The sequence below is a fragment of the Fulmarus glacialis genome, unplaced genomic scaffold (genome assembly GCF_000690835.1).
Source record: "Fulmarus glacialis isolate BGI_N327 unplaced genomic scaffold, ASM69083v1 scaffold10135, whole genome shotgun sequence".
In the NCBI taxonomy this organism is placed as follows: Eukaryota; Metazoa; Chordata; class Aves; order Procellariiformes; family Procellariidae; genus Fulmarus; species Fulmarus glacialis.
In genome coordinates, this window is record NW_009212326.1 from 24,864 (window position 1) to 41,714 (window position 16,851).

Genomic DNA, 16,851 nt, shown 5'->3' on the forward strand with positions numbered 1-16,851 from the left:
ACGGGAGGGGGAGCTTGCCCCCGCTCTCCGCTGGTCAGGGCTTCTCCCTGGCCAAGTGCTTCTGCCAGCGGAGCCCTGTTAATTTTCTGGCGGGGGATCGCAGTTATTGATTGATTCCTAACACGGATCCTGGCTCCGCACCGCAAGTGTCCTTTCATTCGCTGAGCTTGCTACCGTAAATATGTTTGTGGAGAAATGTTTCCTCTTCTTACTTTTAAGTGTCGTTTATCTTGGAACAGCAGTAGACAGAAGGACAACGGCTCTTTTCTTGTTCAGCCTGAGAGGAGAAGTTAGGGACTTTGGTGGCACCATATTAATTGCTGAATACACAAATCAGTGTCACACAAGCTGGTCTATAATTTTCACAGGCCATTTTTTTTCCTTGGCTTTTTTAAGGCCTCGCTTCCCTTGCCAGTGGTTTGGACCTCCTAATTAGTTAAGGATATGAAACATTTGCTGTTTGAAACTGGAAATAACGAGTGAGACACTTTCCTGGGCTGGGATACTGGAGGCGTTTTCAGGTTCCTAGGCTTTTAGAGGAAACACCATGAATGAAAAAAATCTCAGGTATGCCTGTAGCTCTTAGATGCTCCGGAAAAGCCACTTACTGCTGCAACCGATAAGGGGCCTAATAAAAGGAAAGTTGGACCTATCAGCCTTCCTGCGCCTTCCCTTCCTAATTTTACACATCGTCTGCCGAAAGGTGTCAGGATGGCATCTGATGGGACAGCCGAGAGAGATCGTGTTTAACCACAGCCAGGCTTTGCTGGCTCATAGCTATTGTTCTCACCAGGAAAAAGAGCCTGCAGGGCTCAATGTAAATATATGACTCTGGAGAAATCACTGGCCACAGGTCAGCCTTCTAGCTGGCCCTGTCCTAGCCTCTGCAGGGCTGCCCCTCTATTGGAAAAGCCTCTGTGTTGCATACGTTCAGATTAAAACTGAAAACCTGATGGTCTACATAACGTAGCATTAAATCTTCATGCAGAAAATGAATTTACTTCAGTTCTTTATTCAGAAAGATTCAGTGTGAATATGCTAGACAGCATGAGAGAGTGGATTAACAGGTGGGCAAAGAGTTTTGCTCTGGCTGGGAAGTTCTCTGCATAGACCACTACCAGCAAACTAAAAAGGAAAAGGAACCGGCCCACATTCCTTCTTGTCCCATCTCGGTCCCCCTTGCAGAAGGCAACCCTAACTCCTGCAACACATTCTGTACCTATATCATGATCACATTGGAAACAAGTCCTTTGGATCAGCAATCACAGTATTTGTTTACGGTACAGAGGAATGCTGCCTAGTTCTCCACCTTACTGTTCAGGAAGGACGCAGGGTAAGAAAGCCCTTCGGTGAACGGCTACTCAGGAGCACAAGGACTGATTTCATCCCAGCTGGAAAGATGAGATAAGGACTGAGTCTCAGTAAGCTTTCCCTCCTCTCAGGGGAGAGGAGCAGGAATTTCCCAATGTGAGTCACAGCGTGCATGTGCCCAAGTCACCATCCAGAGGTGCCCATCTCCGCACGGACTACAGAGACCACCTCTGGTCTGCCAGCTCTGAATGGGTGCCTGGGTGACCTGCGCAAAGCCAGGAGGGACGACGTGGCACAGCCCGAGGATTGGCAGGCATCACCTCGCAGGAGGCGTAGGATGGAGGTGTAGGACTGATGTAGGGTTCCTCACCTATCAACTGCCCTTCATTCAGAAAAGACATACAGGTTTTAAGGGTCCTTGAACCATCCCTTGTACACAGAGAAGTGACAAACACTTTCCAAGTGGAGAAATGGGAGGCTTTTACTGGAAAAGAAAAAAAATCCCTCTCTGCCTGAAAGTTTTGCAGGCAGAGCTGTTTACAGTAACTGATAGATTTTTCAGCTGGCCAGCATGACTAACTAACCATGATCCAAAAAGTGCCCAGAAGAGCACTAAGAAAAGCACACATTTTGCAGTTGAACTTCCTCTTCTTCCCAGACTCAGCGGTTAGGCATTCCGCACAGAAAAAACTCTGAATGCAGCTTTAAAAAATATCTAGACACAGTTCCTTCTGGGGAACTGGCTTCCAGATGATACCCCAGGATTCTCAGAGATTCCATGGGATTTTTTTTTGTATTTGTAGTGGCCTTTCAGCTACTCAGCATCAACCGCGAGTTGAAATTTAATCTGCATACTAATTACTGACACAGACACACCGCCTGCCTTGTGGGCTCCTTTGGTATTAAAGCGTCTACTTTGACTTCAAGGGGTGGGAACTTCCCTGTCATTGGAAATTAATAGTAAAGCACCAATGAAGAAAGGAATCAGATTTTCACCAGGACAAGTCCCTTATAAAAAAAACCACTTGCTGTTCCCTCACAGGCTGCAGGCCAGCTGGGAACTATCTGACAGATCCTCCAGGTTGTCCACCATAGTGATGATGGTTTCTATTTTTTCTTCTGGAAGCACATGAGAGGCATTGGATCGAAACTTCTTCAGGAGCGATTCCTTGCTCAGAGGCTTCCTCCAGTGCCCATAGAAAGTGTCACATTTGCCTGTCAGGACATCCCCGCTGTGCAGGAGCAGTGCCACCTCTCCGTACATCTTGTCGAAGTTGGCCGCATTATCTTCAGGGTGCTCCACCACCACTTTGTCCAGCAGCTCCCTCAGCTCCTGCCGGTGGATGCTGCTCTCTGTGAAGGAGCTGAGGCCCACTTCACCATCCAACAGGGCAGTGCAGGCATTGAATTGGAAGGAGTGTCTGGCCTGGTGTTCAGAGCTGGGGAAAGGCCGATTGATGTACTTCGACACTGGGATCTTCAGCACAATGGTGCGGATCAAAGAGGGAGAGAAGGACCCTGCGTAGTTGATGAAGAGGTTCCGGACAGACAAGGCAGCATCCACCACCCAGTGCATCCCCAGGTGGGCTGGGAATCGCTTGAAAGCAATATCCTGCTTCTCCAAGAGGAACTCATGATGGTCACTTGGTGTGGACAGTGGTTTGGGTTGATAGACACTGTAGAAAGCACTGAATCCAGAGCAACCAGGGATATCATCCAGAATTAAGGGGTTAGCCTCCATCCCTCGGGCAGCCAGCAGTGCTGCTTCGAAGCCCAGGCGGGTGGCGTTTCCGATATGCAATGGCTTGGCTTGGGTGGCGGCGTTTGCCATGGGTGCCCCCGCAAGCGATGCAGCAATGCCCAAGGCGTGTGCGCACTGGGCCGTGCTGAGAGAGAGCAGTTTTGCAGTGGCCGCGGCACTGCCCATGGTACCGACCACCGAGGGAGGGTGGAACCTAAAGGGGAAATGCAGATATGAGCATCCCTGCCTGCTTGGCCCAGGGAGCACCCAAGCACCTCACCTACCAGACCTGCCCACAGGGTTGGAAATGAACTGCCAAGTCAGCCACTGGAAATCCCTCAAGGCTCTAGTGCAGGTGGGACTCACCTAACTCAAAATTTAGCCACCTAAAAACTAAACGTCTACTTGAGACTTCATTGGAGACAACAGAGTGAGCTCAGCATCTCCAGAAAGCAATTTTTAATTTGTCCATTCAACCAAACTTTCTCTCCCCCAGACAAATAAGGTGGCCTCATCCAACACGCCCAAGGGTAACAGTTCCTGGTCGATGTTATCCCTTGGACCACACCAGGGCACTGCCTGGTGAACGGCAGTTGGCACGGGCAGAAATTGTGCCAGGGACCGTGCCCACAATTAAACTGTCTGCATGGCTGTGGGCCACTGCCTGTCCTGGTTACTTTAGATGACGACCCTGCAGACTCAATGGTAGTCCTCTTGATGGTTACTTTTGAGGCAAGACCGACAGAGGTCACCAAATGAATATGAAGTAAGTGGTATCGCATCAGCTCTGGCAGAACTGGCATTTGGCTTTACCCTGATCCTGAGTTCAGCTGGACTTAAACTAACACTTTGAAACCCTGAGTAGGCCTTTTAACAGACTCACCAACCCTCTTCCTACTCGATGAAGAAAAGGAGGTTTACCTTTTTGGAATGTCGTGAGCCTCAGTGGAGAAATGCATGAGCCTTCCTTGCACTTCCAGGCCCACATTAAATGCCAGCAGGAAATCCATGCCATTGGGTTTCGTGCTTGGAGGTAACATCTGGGAAGCTGCCAGAAGAGCTGGTAGAACAGCCCCTGACGGGTGAGTAGCAGGGTGCCAGGTATCATCGAAGTCCATGGAGTGAGTCTGCCAGAGAAATGGAGATAAGGACACGCTGGTGAGGGAGGCTGGAAGCTGAGGGAGCTAGGGGTCCTTGCTGATATTGCTGAGGCTACATCTGTAACAACATCCACCAGTCACCTAGTGCTCCCATGGTGGCTCTCTGGTCCCTCTAAAAGCAGTGTGCAAGACTACAGAGGAGCCCATGACTTCTTGTCCCCCATTACCCCTCCCAGTCATCAGTCTGCTTCCGTAATACTAACTAGTGTCTCTGAAGGCACCACAAAGCAGAGCTTCTCCTGGAAGAGCCTGCCTTACCGCAACTCCGTTGGTGAACGCAGCCAGCGTGGGGGAGAGCTTTACACCTGGCTTGCCATAGACAGAGCTCACGGCAACCGAAGAGTACAGCTCCTGTGAAAGGGAGAGAAATTCAGGTGAGGACCTTGGGTGAAGCAGTGATTGTGTGATGCCAGAACACCCCTCTGCTGCAAGGCAAAAGTCCTACATCAACCGTGAAACAAGGCGTTGGTTAGGGTGGTGATGTCAGGGTGGGGACCACGTAATGGCAATATGGGGCTCTTCCTACCCGGCAGTACTGCAGAGCGATATTGAACACGTGCGTCGTGCTGCCCACGAGGCCAACCCCAATGCTGTCGAGGATCATCCTCTTGCTTCTCTGACGGACGGTCTTGGACAAGTGCTCGGGCCGAACTGCATGGATGAAGGAGGCGAAGCTGCCGGTCACGGTCTCCTCTGGAGCGCTCCTGGCCACCACTGCAGCACCAAGAGAGAGGGGAGGGGGTAAAGACACATGTGGGCCATGTGCTGACAGCTCACAGGTCTTCACCCTCTGGTCTCACTGAATTTATTGAAGGGCAAAGGCAGCTGGAGAGTGCAGGAGCTGCCCAGCATGTCCCTTGGGTCATGGGCTGCGTACAGCCCTATGGATTTGGGAGGTGACATACAGCTTCCCTGTGCTGTCCCAGGCTGTGAGAATGCCATTTGGGCCCAGAGTCACCTCCTGTGGCTTCAGGCACTTGGCGGAGCCTAGGAGAGGAGCACCATTGCTCCGGGCTTCCTCCATAAACAGCGGAGAGATGCTCCTGGCAAGGGGACTGGCATCTTCTCTGAGGGGAGGTGCCATTTCTCCCTCGTCGCCAGCACAGGGAGCCCAAGGCGAGCAGGCTGGTGTGAATCCTGTCCCCCTCCATGGGTTTCCAAGGGTCCTCAGCACATCCTGGCTCCTACTGCCTTCACGTGCTGTAAGGACTGCTCTGCGCACCTCCGGGGGTGGCTTCAAGAAGGTCCAAGTGAAGCCATGGGTTTCCAAGGGTCCTCAGCACATCCTGGCTCCTACTGCCTTCACGTGCTGTAGGGACTGCTCTGCGCACCTCCTGGGGTGGCTTCAAGAAGGTCCAAGTGAAGCAGTTTCGGGGCTCAGCCACATCCCCCCACCCCGGGTTTCAAGCAACCATCTTTTGGGGGGTCAATACAAATTACGTCCCTTTATCAGGAGAAAAGGCAGAGCAGGTGCCCTGCTCCATTACCAGTGGTGCCCTGTTGGGAGTGGATCACAGAAAAATAAAACTTCCTATAGCTTCCATTGCTTTTTGGCAAGCAGGACTAGACCCAAAGCCTGGATTTGTCCAGAAGTTTGGTCCTACAAGGCACTGAGGTGTCTTGACTCAGCCAGCAAAGCTCTTAAGGCCTATGTGCTAAAAAGGAGGTTAGTGCTTAAAAAAAAGGCCTTTGTGTGTTCTTTCACTGAGCTCAGCATATCAGAGGATTCAGCCTATGCTTCAGAAGGGGATTAAACCAGAAGATCTCCTGAGCTTGGTGTCTGAAGGAAAGTTTTTCTTCTCTCTGGAAACACCTTCACCGGTAGACAAGAAGCAACACGTTGAGCTTCCCAAGGCAAAATCGGTGCCTGTATTTATGACCTGTAAGGTAGAGCTGGGCAGACAGCACGAGCCACTGGAACTTTTGGATTTGGAAGTCAGCGTTTCCAAATCTTTGGAGGTGTTAAAATTCTACGGAAAATATCCCGTTTGGGACCATTGTACTTTTTAATTTCAGTGACAAATTGCTTTGCTTTGATGAATTTATAATTCATAGAATTATAATTATTATGACCCATTATAATTTATAATATCATTTTGAGAGTGCACACGAGAGTAGAAAAACTATAAAATTCAATATAGCTAACTTTTGCATGATTGCAAATTCATATATATATACACACACATATATATGTATGTGGGGGGTACACACACAGATAAAAGATGGCATTGATGTCCAAACGAAACTAATCACATGAAAAAGTCAAGATGAGTGAAGCAAGGAAATAAAAATACTTTGCTTCAACATCTTGCAGGAAACCTCACCAAAATCAGCAGGTACATATGACACTTCATTTTTTAAACAGAAAATATCCCAATTAAAAAAAAGACCGTTCCCTAATTTCACTAGCTTGTATTCATTCTTAAATGTCATGCCTACTGACTCACAGTTTGCTTGCAAATGTATTTGGACTCACCTAGAGCCTAGGAGTCTAAAATCTACTTGTAAACACAGCTGAGAATGTCATCATTGCTGTGACTCACTGAAATAAAATTCACCCCTCGCAGCGGCTCTATGAAATATATTGCTATCGGAATCTGTAACCCTCAGCAGTTTGGAAACCTTCTGCTGACAAAAATCTGTGTCCTCTCTGTGTACCCAGAGAGCATCTTCAGTCCACCACCACCGAAAGCACCAAGGAGAAGGAAACGGTGAGAGAGGCTGGAGGAGAGGCTGGAGGAAAATCTGCTCGAATCACTCTGCACCCATAACATTTTGATTGCTTCCTTCCCATCATCAAACGCTCTTTGTCACTTCAGTAGGCAGAGATATTTTTTAACCCTCCATAATAATAATAATTCATAATATAATAATAATTATTATAAAAAGCATTTCATGGCTCCAGTGTTTTTGTCCTGGTATGGACAACAGTTCTGTGCTGCAGAACTTAATAAAAAAAAAGACTCTGCCCAAGAGCAAATAGATCTGCGTAGATTATTATTATTTCTCTTGCACTTAAGCGTTCATTAAGTAACATGCATTGCATTTACTGTATTAATAACACATTTTAAAATAAATTAATAGACAAACTTACAATAGACCAAGTGGCTACACAGCAAAGTTCTGCTTAACTTGTCTGAAGCAGAGAAGCTGTAGAGATGCAGTGCTGGAGAAGACAGCACACTGGCTGTGAGACACGGGGAATGATCCGTGAATCACTTCAAGCAATGCTGATAGCAATGTTAGATGTAATAAAGAAGTAATGACTGACGGAGGAGTTAAGGATCTGAGCAATCCGATGACAGCTACAATTTAAATGTCTTACATTTAGGGTCAAAGAGTAAGAACTTGGAAAGTCTGGTTCTAAATCAGATAAAGTTTCTCTTTTAGCGCAGGACTAGCAATCAACGTTTTTACCTCTTGTTACTTTTCTCCTTGTTCTTTAGCAACCGAGGGCAATAATCACAAGACCCCCCAGGCATGCTTCGTCTTCTGAGAATGTGAGCGGTTTATCTCAGTGCGCTTAGCCCAGCGCTTTTTTTTTTTTTAAAAAGTAATGACATGATTATTTAGGGATGCTCTTTAAAAAAGGACAGGGAATGCTGTTCTGCAGAGAGATACAAACCGTGAGCAGCAGTTTTGTGAACTTGCCGGGAGCTTGCCAAGAACTTCTGGGATTTCTAGAGTAAAGACAGAGAAAGAGCATTTGTCACCTAAGCTGCTTGAACTTTTTCAGAGCCGTTTTACTGGTTGTGCCTCTAACATGGCATTATAAGACACTTGCAGATCAAACGAGCGGATAAAACTACATATTTAAAGGAGAAAAAAAATACTTTCCAAAGCTCAGTCCAGCGGGAGTGCCAAGAGCAGCCAGGGAAATAAAGCAGTACAGGAGAAGGGGCAGCACAGCCTTTTCAGACCTACCATGAAATCCTCTTACAGCTGCAAGGAGGACCAGCTCAGAAAGGACACGAGGAGAAAAAAACCACACAGCACATCCCAACAACAACAACCGCCCCGCCATGGCACTGTACAAAACACGTTTGGGACACATAAAAGGAACAGGCATGGAAGGAACAGGTTAGTTAACTACGAATAAAGTGTCTGTGAAAACCATCTGATTTTGTTAGTATTGGGACAGGTTCCCATTTAATGTCACGACAATTTTGACTAGTTGAGGAACCGCCCGGAAAACGACATCACCTCCTTAAAGTGAAAAAGGAAAGATTAGAGATGAATAGGTTTTGTACATGAAAGAGGAGTTACCTGCAAGGTGAAGTAGACCATGCTGGTGGCTGTTACCACTGCTTAATGCCCAGCTCTGCCCTGCTCTATTCGAGGGATGGGAGAGGTGTCTGTCTGAAAGGTGCTTTGCTGTCAGGGTTTATATATGCTTCTGAAAGGCAATTTGCTTTTTGTTTTTTTGCAACTGAATTTCAAGTGTGATGACATCAGCCTCTGGGGACTGAGAGGGTGGGGGGAATAGATGAGGAGGGGTGGTTTTTCTCTGCTGAACAGAAGGGAAACCCCCCTGGTTTCAGGAAATAAAAAAAGATTTAGGACAATTACTGACAAAGTTCAAGGAAACTCCTGTCTCCAAAATGCCGCAGGTGCCAATGTGTGAAGCAACTGGCCCCAGGCTCCTCCTACAGAGGAGGACTATAAAACTGGTACTTACCAGGAAATGAGAGGGACAAGAGCATCCTCCCATTGAGCTGAAGTGTCACCAAACCAGGTAATCCAAGCTGCAGAGGGAGAAGCGTGGCATTGGCGTTTTTTTCTTTGATGCTTTTCTTGAATACATTCAGTGTCTTCTCATTTGGCTGAATCTTTTCATAGCTCTCCTTCTTCTAAATATTCAGCTCTGCGATGTTGCCTGCCATGTGCTGCCAGTTCACTGAAATGTTAGTGCGGAGGTGAACTCTGTAGCTTCCAGGAGACACGGGGACCCTTCGTTCCCAAATGAATGTTTGGACTTTGGGGGAATGCCATGGCTCTTTGCTTTGTCCAGCAGTGAAACCTGGGGACATTTAACATGCTGCATATTATTTTGTACAGAATAACAGCCTGGTGTGATACATCTTGCATTTAAAACCAGCCTGAATTTTCTACTAGATACTAGGCAGACCCTTGAGCACTGTGAACACAGCAATGCATCTCAGGCAACTTCGTGCTGTTTGTCAGCAGAGGAGAGTCAGGGTTGTGATATTTATTCCAGCTGTGTAGCTTGTTGTGCACTGTTAATCTTGCTGTGTGCTTATCCAAGAAGAATTGCATTTCATTCTCTTAACATGTTTATCTTGAGAGACACAGTATTTTCTCAGAGCTATATAAACATTTGTTATCATTAATAAGGTGGGATGGAAAACTAATCGCAAAACGCCACTGGGGAATCAGTGTCTGAAAATTTAACGTCTTGGTATTTATATATGTGTCCCATGGCATGCCAAGCCTTGCTCCAACCTCCTGTGGAGACAACGTCCACACACCAGCATATTCCCATTGGTATTAGTCAAGGTAAAGCAGCACAGGCAGCAGACGTCAGTGCAAAGTGGATGCACACAGCGATGTCTGCAAAGCCCAGGTGTAACAGCAAGATGGAAAGGGGGTGCAGAGGGGAATAACCTGTTCTGGAGGGGGTGAATGGAAGTTATTGCGAGCAAGGTGGCAAGTAAAGGAAAAGGTGTTCAGAGGCTGCAGCCCAGCTGGCACGCTGGCCACGTGGGCACGGCTCAGAGGTCATGCAGAGGGGAGAAGAGCCAGGACGGAGGGAGGACCTCACAAGCCATTTCTGCAAACCCCAGGCTGAAGAATGTCAGGGGAAAGCAGGAAAAGGAAAGAGGATGGAGGAGGCTGGGTGAGTGAGGGGATGGCTTTGGCTTTGCCCTCGCTGCACGAGGGATTTTTGCAAGGGACGGATCACCCCCGGCTGCCCCATCCGTTTGGCAGAGCCAGCTCTCAAGGCCTGGCAGCACCCCAGCTCTGCAGGTGCCTCCTCACCGTGGGGAGGTCTCCATCCTCGCGGTTTCCCGGACAGTGGCTGTGCTGGCTGGTACCCCATGTGTACAGAGAGCTGCTAACCCCCGATGGTAGAAAGGGGCTTCCCGTTTGCTCCTCTGCCTTCGTACAGCCCTGCATTGCCTGCATAATCTCTACCCAAAGAGCTACTTTGCATCAGTCCCAGCCGAGGACGCCCAGCTTGCAGACTTCAGGGCAAAGGAAAGACTTGGTGGGAGATCCCCCTTTGCTGTGTTGCACGGAGCGGGGAGCAGAGGGGGCACGTTGTCAGTTTTGTGTGGTGCATGTGGAGAAACAGGTCCTCACAAAGTGCCAGAGGCAGCAGCTGTGCAAAACGGGTAGTGACAGCAGCAATGGGTGGTTTTATCCCAGGGACAAACAAGCCTTGGGCATACTTTGAACAGAAAACACCTCTGAATGTTTCCACGCAGACCCTCGTTTCTCCAGCTCTTGGTGCAGCCCACAGCATTCCCAGTGCTGCTACTCCTGAGAGCACAATGGGAGGGGATTAATTATGTGATGTGTCCTTGTATTGCACGAAAGAGAGGAGGGGAGGCGATGCACAAACGCTGAAATGGCCTTAGGACAGGGAGCAGAAGCCTGTGTTGGCAGTGCACGGGGGGATGCTGTGGGGAGGTGTGAGCAGAGCAGGTCTGCGGCTGTTTCCAACCCCAAAACCTTCTCCTCCCAAGGGAGGCTCCTTCACCCTCCTCCTTCTTTTCCATATCTTGGTCTAAATCCTCACACATCCTTTCCCTTTGCACCTCCGTAGCCCGGTATGGCATATTCTGGTATTTCTTCTCCCCCCTTCCCAGATGTCCTATGAAGGACCGCACTGCAAGCAGAGGGAACCAGCCCTGCGAGTTGTGTCCCTACATCCTTCACAAAACCAAGCTGTATGTCGCAGGCTCTAAAACCGCTAGCACGGCTAGTTATGCAGGAACCGCCAACAAAGTGAGCCTTGGCAAATTGAAAACCACTTCTGTGAGCCAAGCAGTCACTGGCCAGCCCATCTTCCTCCAGAAAACCCATCTCATCCTCCTCCAGAGACTGACTCAAAATAGGGGCTTGTTGCAGCATGCCTAGAAAGCCACTGTCTGAACTATTTCGGAGCAAAACATCTGGAGGAACTTAATATTGTGGCCCACCTCCAAGTATAACCATTTAAACCAAACTGCTTATTTATATCTGAATGTTATTTAAAAAAAAAAAAGACAACGTCATCGACTCCACAGGTAGCTGCTCAGCTCTTCCTAAGGGTTCATCGTTTCTTAGGCCTTCAAGTCAGTAGTTTATACAGATGCTTGATGTTAAAAGAGAGCGTTCCTCCCGTGATTTGGTGCATCTCTTTCTGAACCAGAAAATCTAACCTTTAGCACAACCAAATAATTGAATGAATTAATTGTCCCCCAAGGTTCACTTGAAAGTTTTTATCCTTTCCACATTTCATGAGAGTTTAAGTTGCTGAATCAGTTCAGAGCTGTTAGGAGTCCATTTATCCTCCATTCTTCGTTTCTGTGAAAATCACATCCTTTAGAATAAATGGAGAGAAGGAAAACATGGGGTTTTTAGTGGAACAAAAGGGTCCAGAGGCCACTGATGTTTGCAAAACATATATGTCTGTCCAGGAATATTGTGTGTTTAAGAGTAGACACTGGGATTTAGGTTCATTAATATTCACAAAACTATTTCTTCTTCGGGTGGTGCTCCTTCACTCCTTCTCACTTCCCATATCAATAGTAGTGCCGCATGCTTTCCTTTCTTTCCAAAAGGCTTTTTGGAATGGCTGAGAACAAAATACATCACCCTCTCCTTTTCCAGCTCCTTTAGGTCATAAAATGTTCTAAAAATACCAAAATAACAAGAACATTGCTGTTTTATTTTCATCTTTGTTTCCTAACAAAAACCTCCAGAGAGCAAACTCCAGCTCATGGTACCCAGGAGTGCAGAGGAATGGAAACGTGGGGGCTGCCTGCAAATAGACGAGTTAATGGTAGAAATATGAAGGGTTTGAAAATAGACTAGTTAGTCACTAGGGTTTCAAGAAAGGGATGGAGCTGGAAAATTCCATCTGGAAGGGAGACTGTGTATGTGTGCGTCGTGCCTGCCTGTTTGTCTCTAACAGTGGATAAGAAATGTCCTGCAATGGCTCAAAAATACCTTGTGGGTTTCGTCTGAATGTTTGTTCGTTTGTGTTAGGCTATTCATTCCTCTCCATCTCCAGCAGCCTGGAGAAGAGGGGGCAGGAACCATCACCACCACCTGCAGCGCTTTGGGGCACCTAAACATGTTTTTGCCAGAAATCCTCGTAGCCTAAATAGGTTGTGTGTGTTTTTTCTGGATAGGACTCCGGAAAGTAGGCACCTAAAGTTTTGCTTTGAATTGAGCCTTTGTCTGGAGCAACGAGTGGGGAGGCACTATGGAAACACCTGAGCCTGTCACCAGTTTCTCCCTCCTTGGAGCAGGGGCACGGCTCTGAAGGCTGGCCGAGCGCCCGAGCCAAAGCAGCGCTGGTCTAGACGCCGACGACGCTGAGGTTGTGGGGGCGACCGCCGACACTCTTGTTTTGTCTGGAAGGGCCATGGCGAGCGCAGCGGGTTTCGCGGCCGTCTTTTACAGTGAGCCGGCGGTGCTGGGGCTCCTCGCGAACGTGGTCAGCGCCTTCCTCCTCTGCCTGCAGAACTTCGCCGTGGCGCACACCGACCTCAGGCCGCAGGGAGCAGAGGACATCCTCGCAGGTGGGTGATGCTGCTTATGAGGGACACTGGGGCTGCTGGTCGGAGGTCAACTGTCCCTGAGAAGCTCCAGGCAGGACGGGCTCTTTGAGAGTCATCCCCATGGGTCAATGGACAGCATTGGTGGGACAGGTCGGGAAACGTGGGCTTTCTCCAACATACAGAAGGTCTGGCTACTCCTCCTTTCCCAGCAACTGTCAGGAATCTGGTCCAAAGCTTTCATGTGCCATTCCCCTACCTTCATAGACCCAAACCGCTCCTGGACCTGCTCACTGTACTGAGCACCCCAAGGGGCTCAGTGGCCACACACCAAGGCTCAGCACAGAGATTTGTCATAAAGGTGGGAAGAGAGGAGAAGACAGAGGCCATAGGGCTGGTCACAAGAAGGCTGTGGGACCCACGGTGGGGTGTCCCCCAGAGCTTGGAGACACAGCACTGCTTAGAATCATAGAATCATAGAATCATTAAGGTTGGAAAAGACCTCTAAGGTCATCAAGTCCAACCGTCAACCCAACACCCCCATGCCCACTAAACCATGTTCCTAAGCGCCTCATCTACACGTCTTTTAAATACTTTCAGGGATGGTGACTCCACCACTTCCCTGGGCAGCCTGTTCCAAGGCCTGACCACTCTTTCAAGCCATTCCTGCAACTCAAGCCTTTTTGTGACTTGCTTCCTACCTGACCCCTTCATGTGTCTCTCAGGTGTCCACCTCATCCTGATTGGAGGCTTTGTCCAGCTCCTGGCAGGATTTCTTGCCTTCCGGAAGTATGACCACCTCGGAGGCGCAGCCTTTCTCACCTTCTCTGCTCTCTGGAGTAGCTACGGGGCTACACGCATCATTGCGGCCGCTTACCCCTCCTTGCAGAACATAACGCTGTCCTCAGGGAATGCCAGCCACCTCCTGCCCACTGGCACGGCCCACCTCTCTGCCAGCCAAAGCGCGGTGGCTGGGCTGGTGGCCTACATTTCCATTTCTTTTATCCTCTCCTTCTGCTCAGCCACAGTGAACTACATCATGCCCTTCATATTCGGGGCCATCGCGCTTGCCCTGGTGTTTGAAGCAGTTGCACTCTTTGGCCAGTGGGCCCTGGTCGTGTCAGGTGTCATTGAGCTTGTCATTGTCATATGCGGGTTGTACGGAGCGGTGGCTCTCCTGTTCAAGGGCATCACACAACGGTACATCCTTCCAGGCTTTGGGCATCCCCTCTTCAATGTCTTGCTACTGGGGTCAGCACAGAAGAGCTCTTCCAAGGCCATTGGGGAAGAAAAGAAAAAGAATACAAAGTATGCCGAGCCAATGGCCCTAGGCAACATCTGCGATACTGTCTCTCCCTTTTTGTTTGCCTTTTACTTCTTTGGGTACATGAAGAACTTCTGTGTTGGAGCAGCGTGGATATCCATCATCTCCAGCTGCCAGCTGCTGTCCAGCTTCTACAGTTATCTGAGAGGTGATGTCTACTACACTACCAAGTTTGGTGTCCACAGCCTCTACTGGCTGGTGATGTCTTGGGAAGAGTTTACCCTCACCACCTTCCTTGAGCTGCCTAAGGCTCAGGAAAGCAGGCTGGGAATGTTTGGAGGGTGGTTCTTCTTGGCCATCGCCTGCATGCTCTTTCTGATGTCAACCCACAAAGATACCCTGGAGATGCTGCAAAATGCCTCCTTCATCATCCTCACAACCGCCTCCATCCACCAGATCCCCACGCCAGGTGCTTACCTGTTCCTCGGGGCTGCCTGCAGCCTTTGCGCTGCTCTCTCAATGTACGCCACTTTTGCCAGCCTTATCAACTCCATCGGGGAGAAGGTTTTGATTCCAGTTGGTGTCCAGGCTATGTCCAGCTCAGCTCTTCAAACCACGCTGATGGCTGCCAAAACCTGCTTCACACGGTCCAAGAATTCCCCAAGCGGCACCAGTGCTGAAGTGCCAGATGCCTTGTTCTACATCTGCAACGGCCTGGCTGCAGTCTCTGCCATCCAGGGCAGTTTCAGTGACCCCAGCAGACAGCAGCTCTCCATACCCTCTGTGCTCATCCCAGGAGCCATAATGCAGCTGTATGTCTGCAGGATCCAGGTTCAAGGAGGGAGAAGGTTTGGTTGCATTCTTCCATTCTGCTATGCTGCCTTCTGGGGAGCCTGGACCTGGCTTCGGTTTGCAGGTAACGCAAGATCAGGATTACTATTTGGATTACTCAGAAAAAAGGGATGTTTTTAGGAAATTTCACATTGCTTTCTCAGCATAATTTCTTCTCGCAGGAGGTTTAATGACACCGGGTTTACCAATATTCCTCCTTGTAAAAAGTTAATGACCAAACATCCCAGCTTGTACTCACGTAATTTATTGCCATTGCTGCAGTCGCTTGCTACTCTCACAGCTACAGGAGTCTAGGTTGGTGTCTTCAACTCCAACAGAGGTCAAGATTTCCCTGCTAAATTATTGTGAGACAGCACTCAGTCTGTCTCCGGGCTGTTATCTCAGAATAACAGTTCAGGAGAAGCTTTTTAGGCAGTGGAAGAGTCCAGGTTCTGGATTTATCCTTCAGAAGCCTGGAGCAATTCATCTTAGTTGGTCACAGCCATGAAAGAAGAACTCAGAATGCTGAGCCTGTGCTTTAAAAAGCCTTATGTAGCTCCAGGTGGGCAGCATGTTCATACAGCCTCCATGCCAGGTCCCATTAAAATGAGCACCTGTGGGGAAAGTTAAAGCTATTGCTTAAGCGGTACGGCAAGAAGCTATTAATGTTTTCAGCCAGACCCTGTTTATTACAAGCTGGAGGTAAAATAATCAGCTTTTTTGAATAGCCATCACCAGTTCTTCAGTTAATACCTCAAATGTTTTGCATTGCAGAAGCAACGGGTTTCGATGCGGTAGATTGTCTTTGTAGTGGCCACCATCAATTAGTTTGAATTGTAGTCATTCCCACCGCAGATCTGTCATCCCTGTTACACGCACTTAACGGTTTACTCACAACCACATCTGCTGGTCCTATTTCAGGCCACTTGGTGAACATCGGTGCGGGGAACAGTGAAGGATTCACTGCTGGTTCTATTGCCTTTTTGGTGCTCAATGCCTTTTTAATTATTTTAGGTAAGTCTCAGTACCATATGCGATTGTTTATTGAGGGGCATTTGGGGTCAGATCATTAATCGCATCTGTGGTCACTCTGTAGTGGAGATGCACAAGTGAGGGAGTCTCAGCTCTCTGTCACTCCGATTAAGCAAGAACTGAAATGTTTTGCCCACAGCCAGCAACAGAAGCTGAGTTGGGCTTAAAAGAAACAGTCATAAGGGAATGGAAGAACATTTCAAAGAAAATAAAAGGTTCAAATAAGGTGAAAGTGTTAGACAGACTGGGCCACTGGCATATATCCACAGTCATCCTCCAGCCCAGCTGCTGTAAATCAGAATCTTCTTGGCTGCCCGAGAAGTGTTTTCCATGTGAGCACAGTGTACTGGCAGATTAAGGGTTTGGCAGCTTGTCTCTTGAAACCATAGCCGTACCTCTCTGTTCCTCCATGAACAGGGAAGTCAGATCATGGACTGCTCAGTTTAGTCAAAATAGATTAAGCTGATTTAGGAATTCTTCTGCTGTTTCCCATACATTTTTATGGGCCATCCTCTGAGGTGAGTCCCTCTTGTTTCTATTTCTTTTCACAGCTTCCTCTTTTAACGTGGTGCTTCTCTGCATGACCCTTGCAATGGAGCTCTTGACCATTTGTTTTCTGCTCTTTACGTTGGAGAACCTCCCTTTGCCATTTGAAAGTGAGTTTTAGGTACACTTGGTCCTCAAACCTTCACCCATAGAGTGCAGCGCGTGGGTCCCTGGTTGGGGAGCAACGTTCTGCACAAGCTCAATATGGAAAAAAAGCAAGCAGAAGGGTGTGTC

The 16,851-nt window shown here is 48.5% G+C and overlaps 1 protein-coding gene across 1 annotated transcript; it reads right to left on the minus strand.

Moving 5' to 3' along the window:
- Window positions 1-2,347: 2,347 nt before the first annotated feature.
- On the minus strand, window positions 2,348-8,499 carry LOC104076834 (cis-aconitate decarboxylase-like). The gene is made up of 6 exons (XM_009577844.1): window positions 8,479-8,499; window positions 7,838-7,892; window positions 4,739-4,926; window positions 4,471-4,563; window positions 3,974-4,179; window positions 2,348-3,266 (listed from the first exon to the last, which is right to left on the minus strand). The coding sequence occupies exons 1-6, from the start codon at window positions 8,497-8,499 to the stop codon at window positions 2,348-2,350; spliced, it is 1,482 nt and encodes a 493-aa protein (XP_009576139.1).
- Between the last annotated feature and the right edge of the window lie 8,352 nt (window positions 8,500-16,851).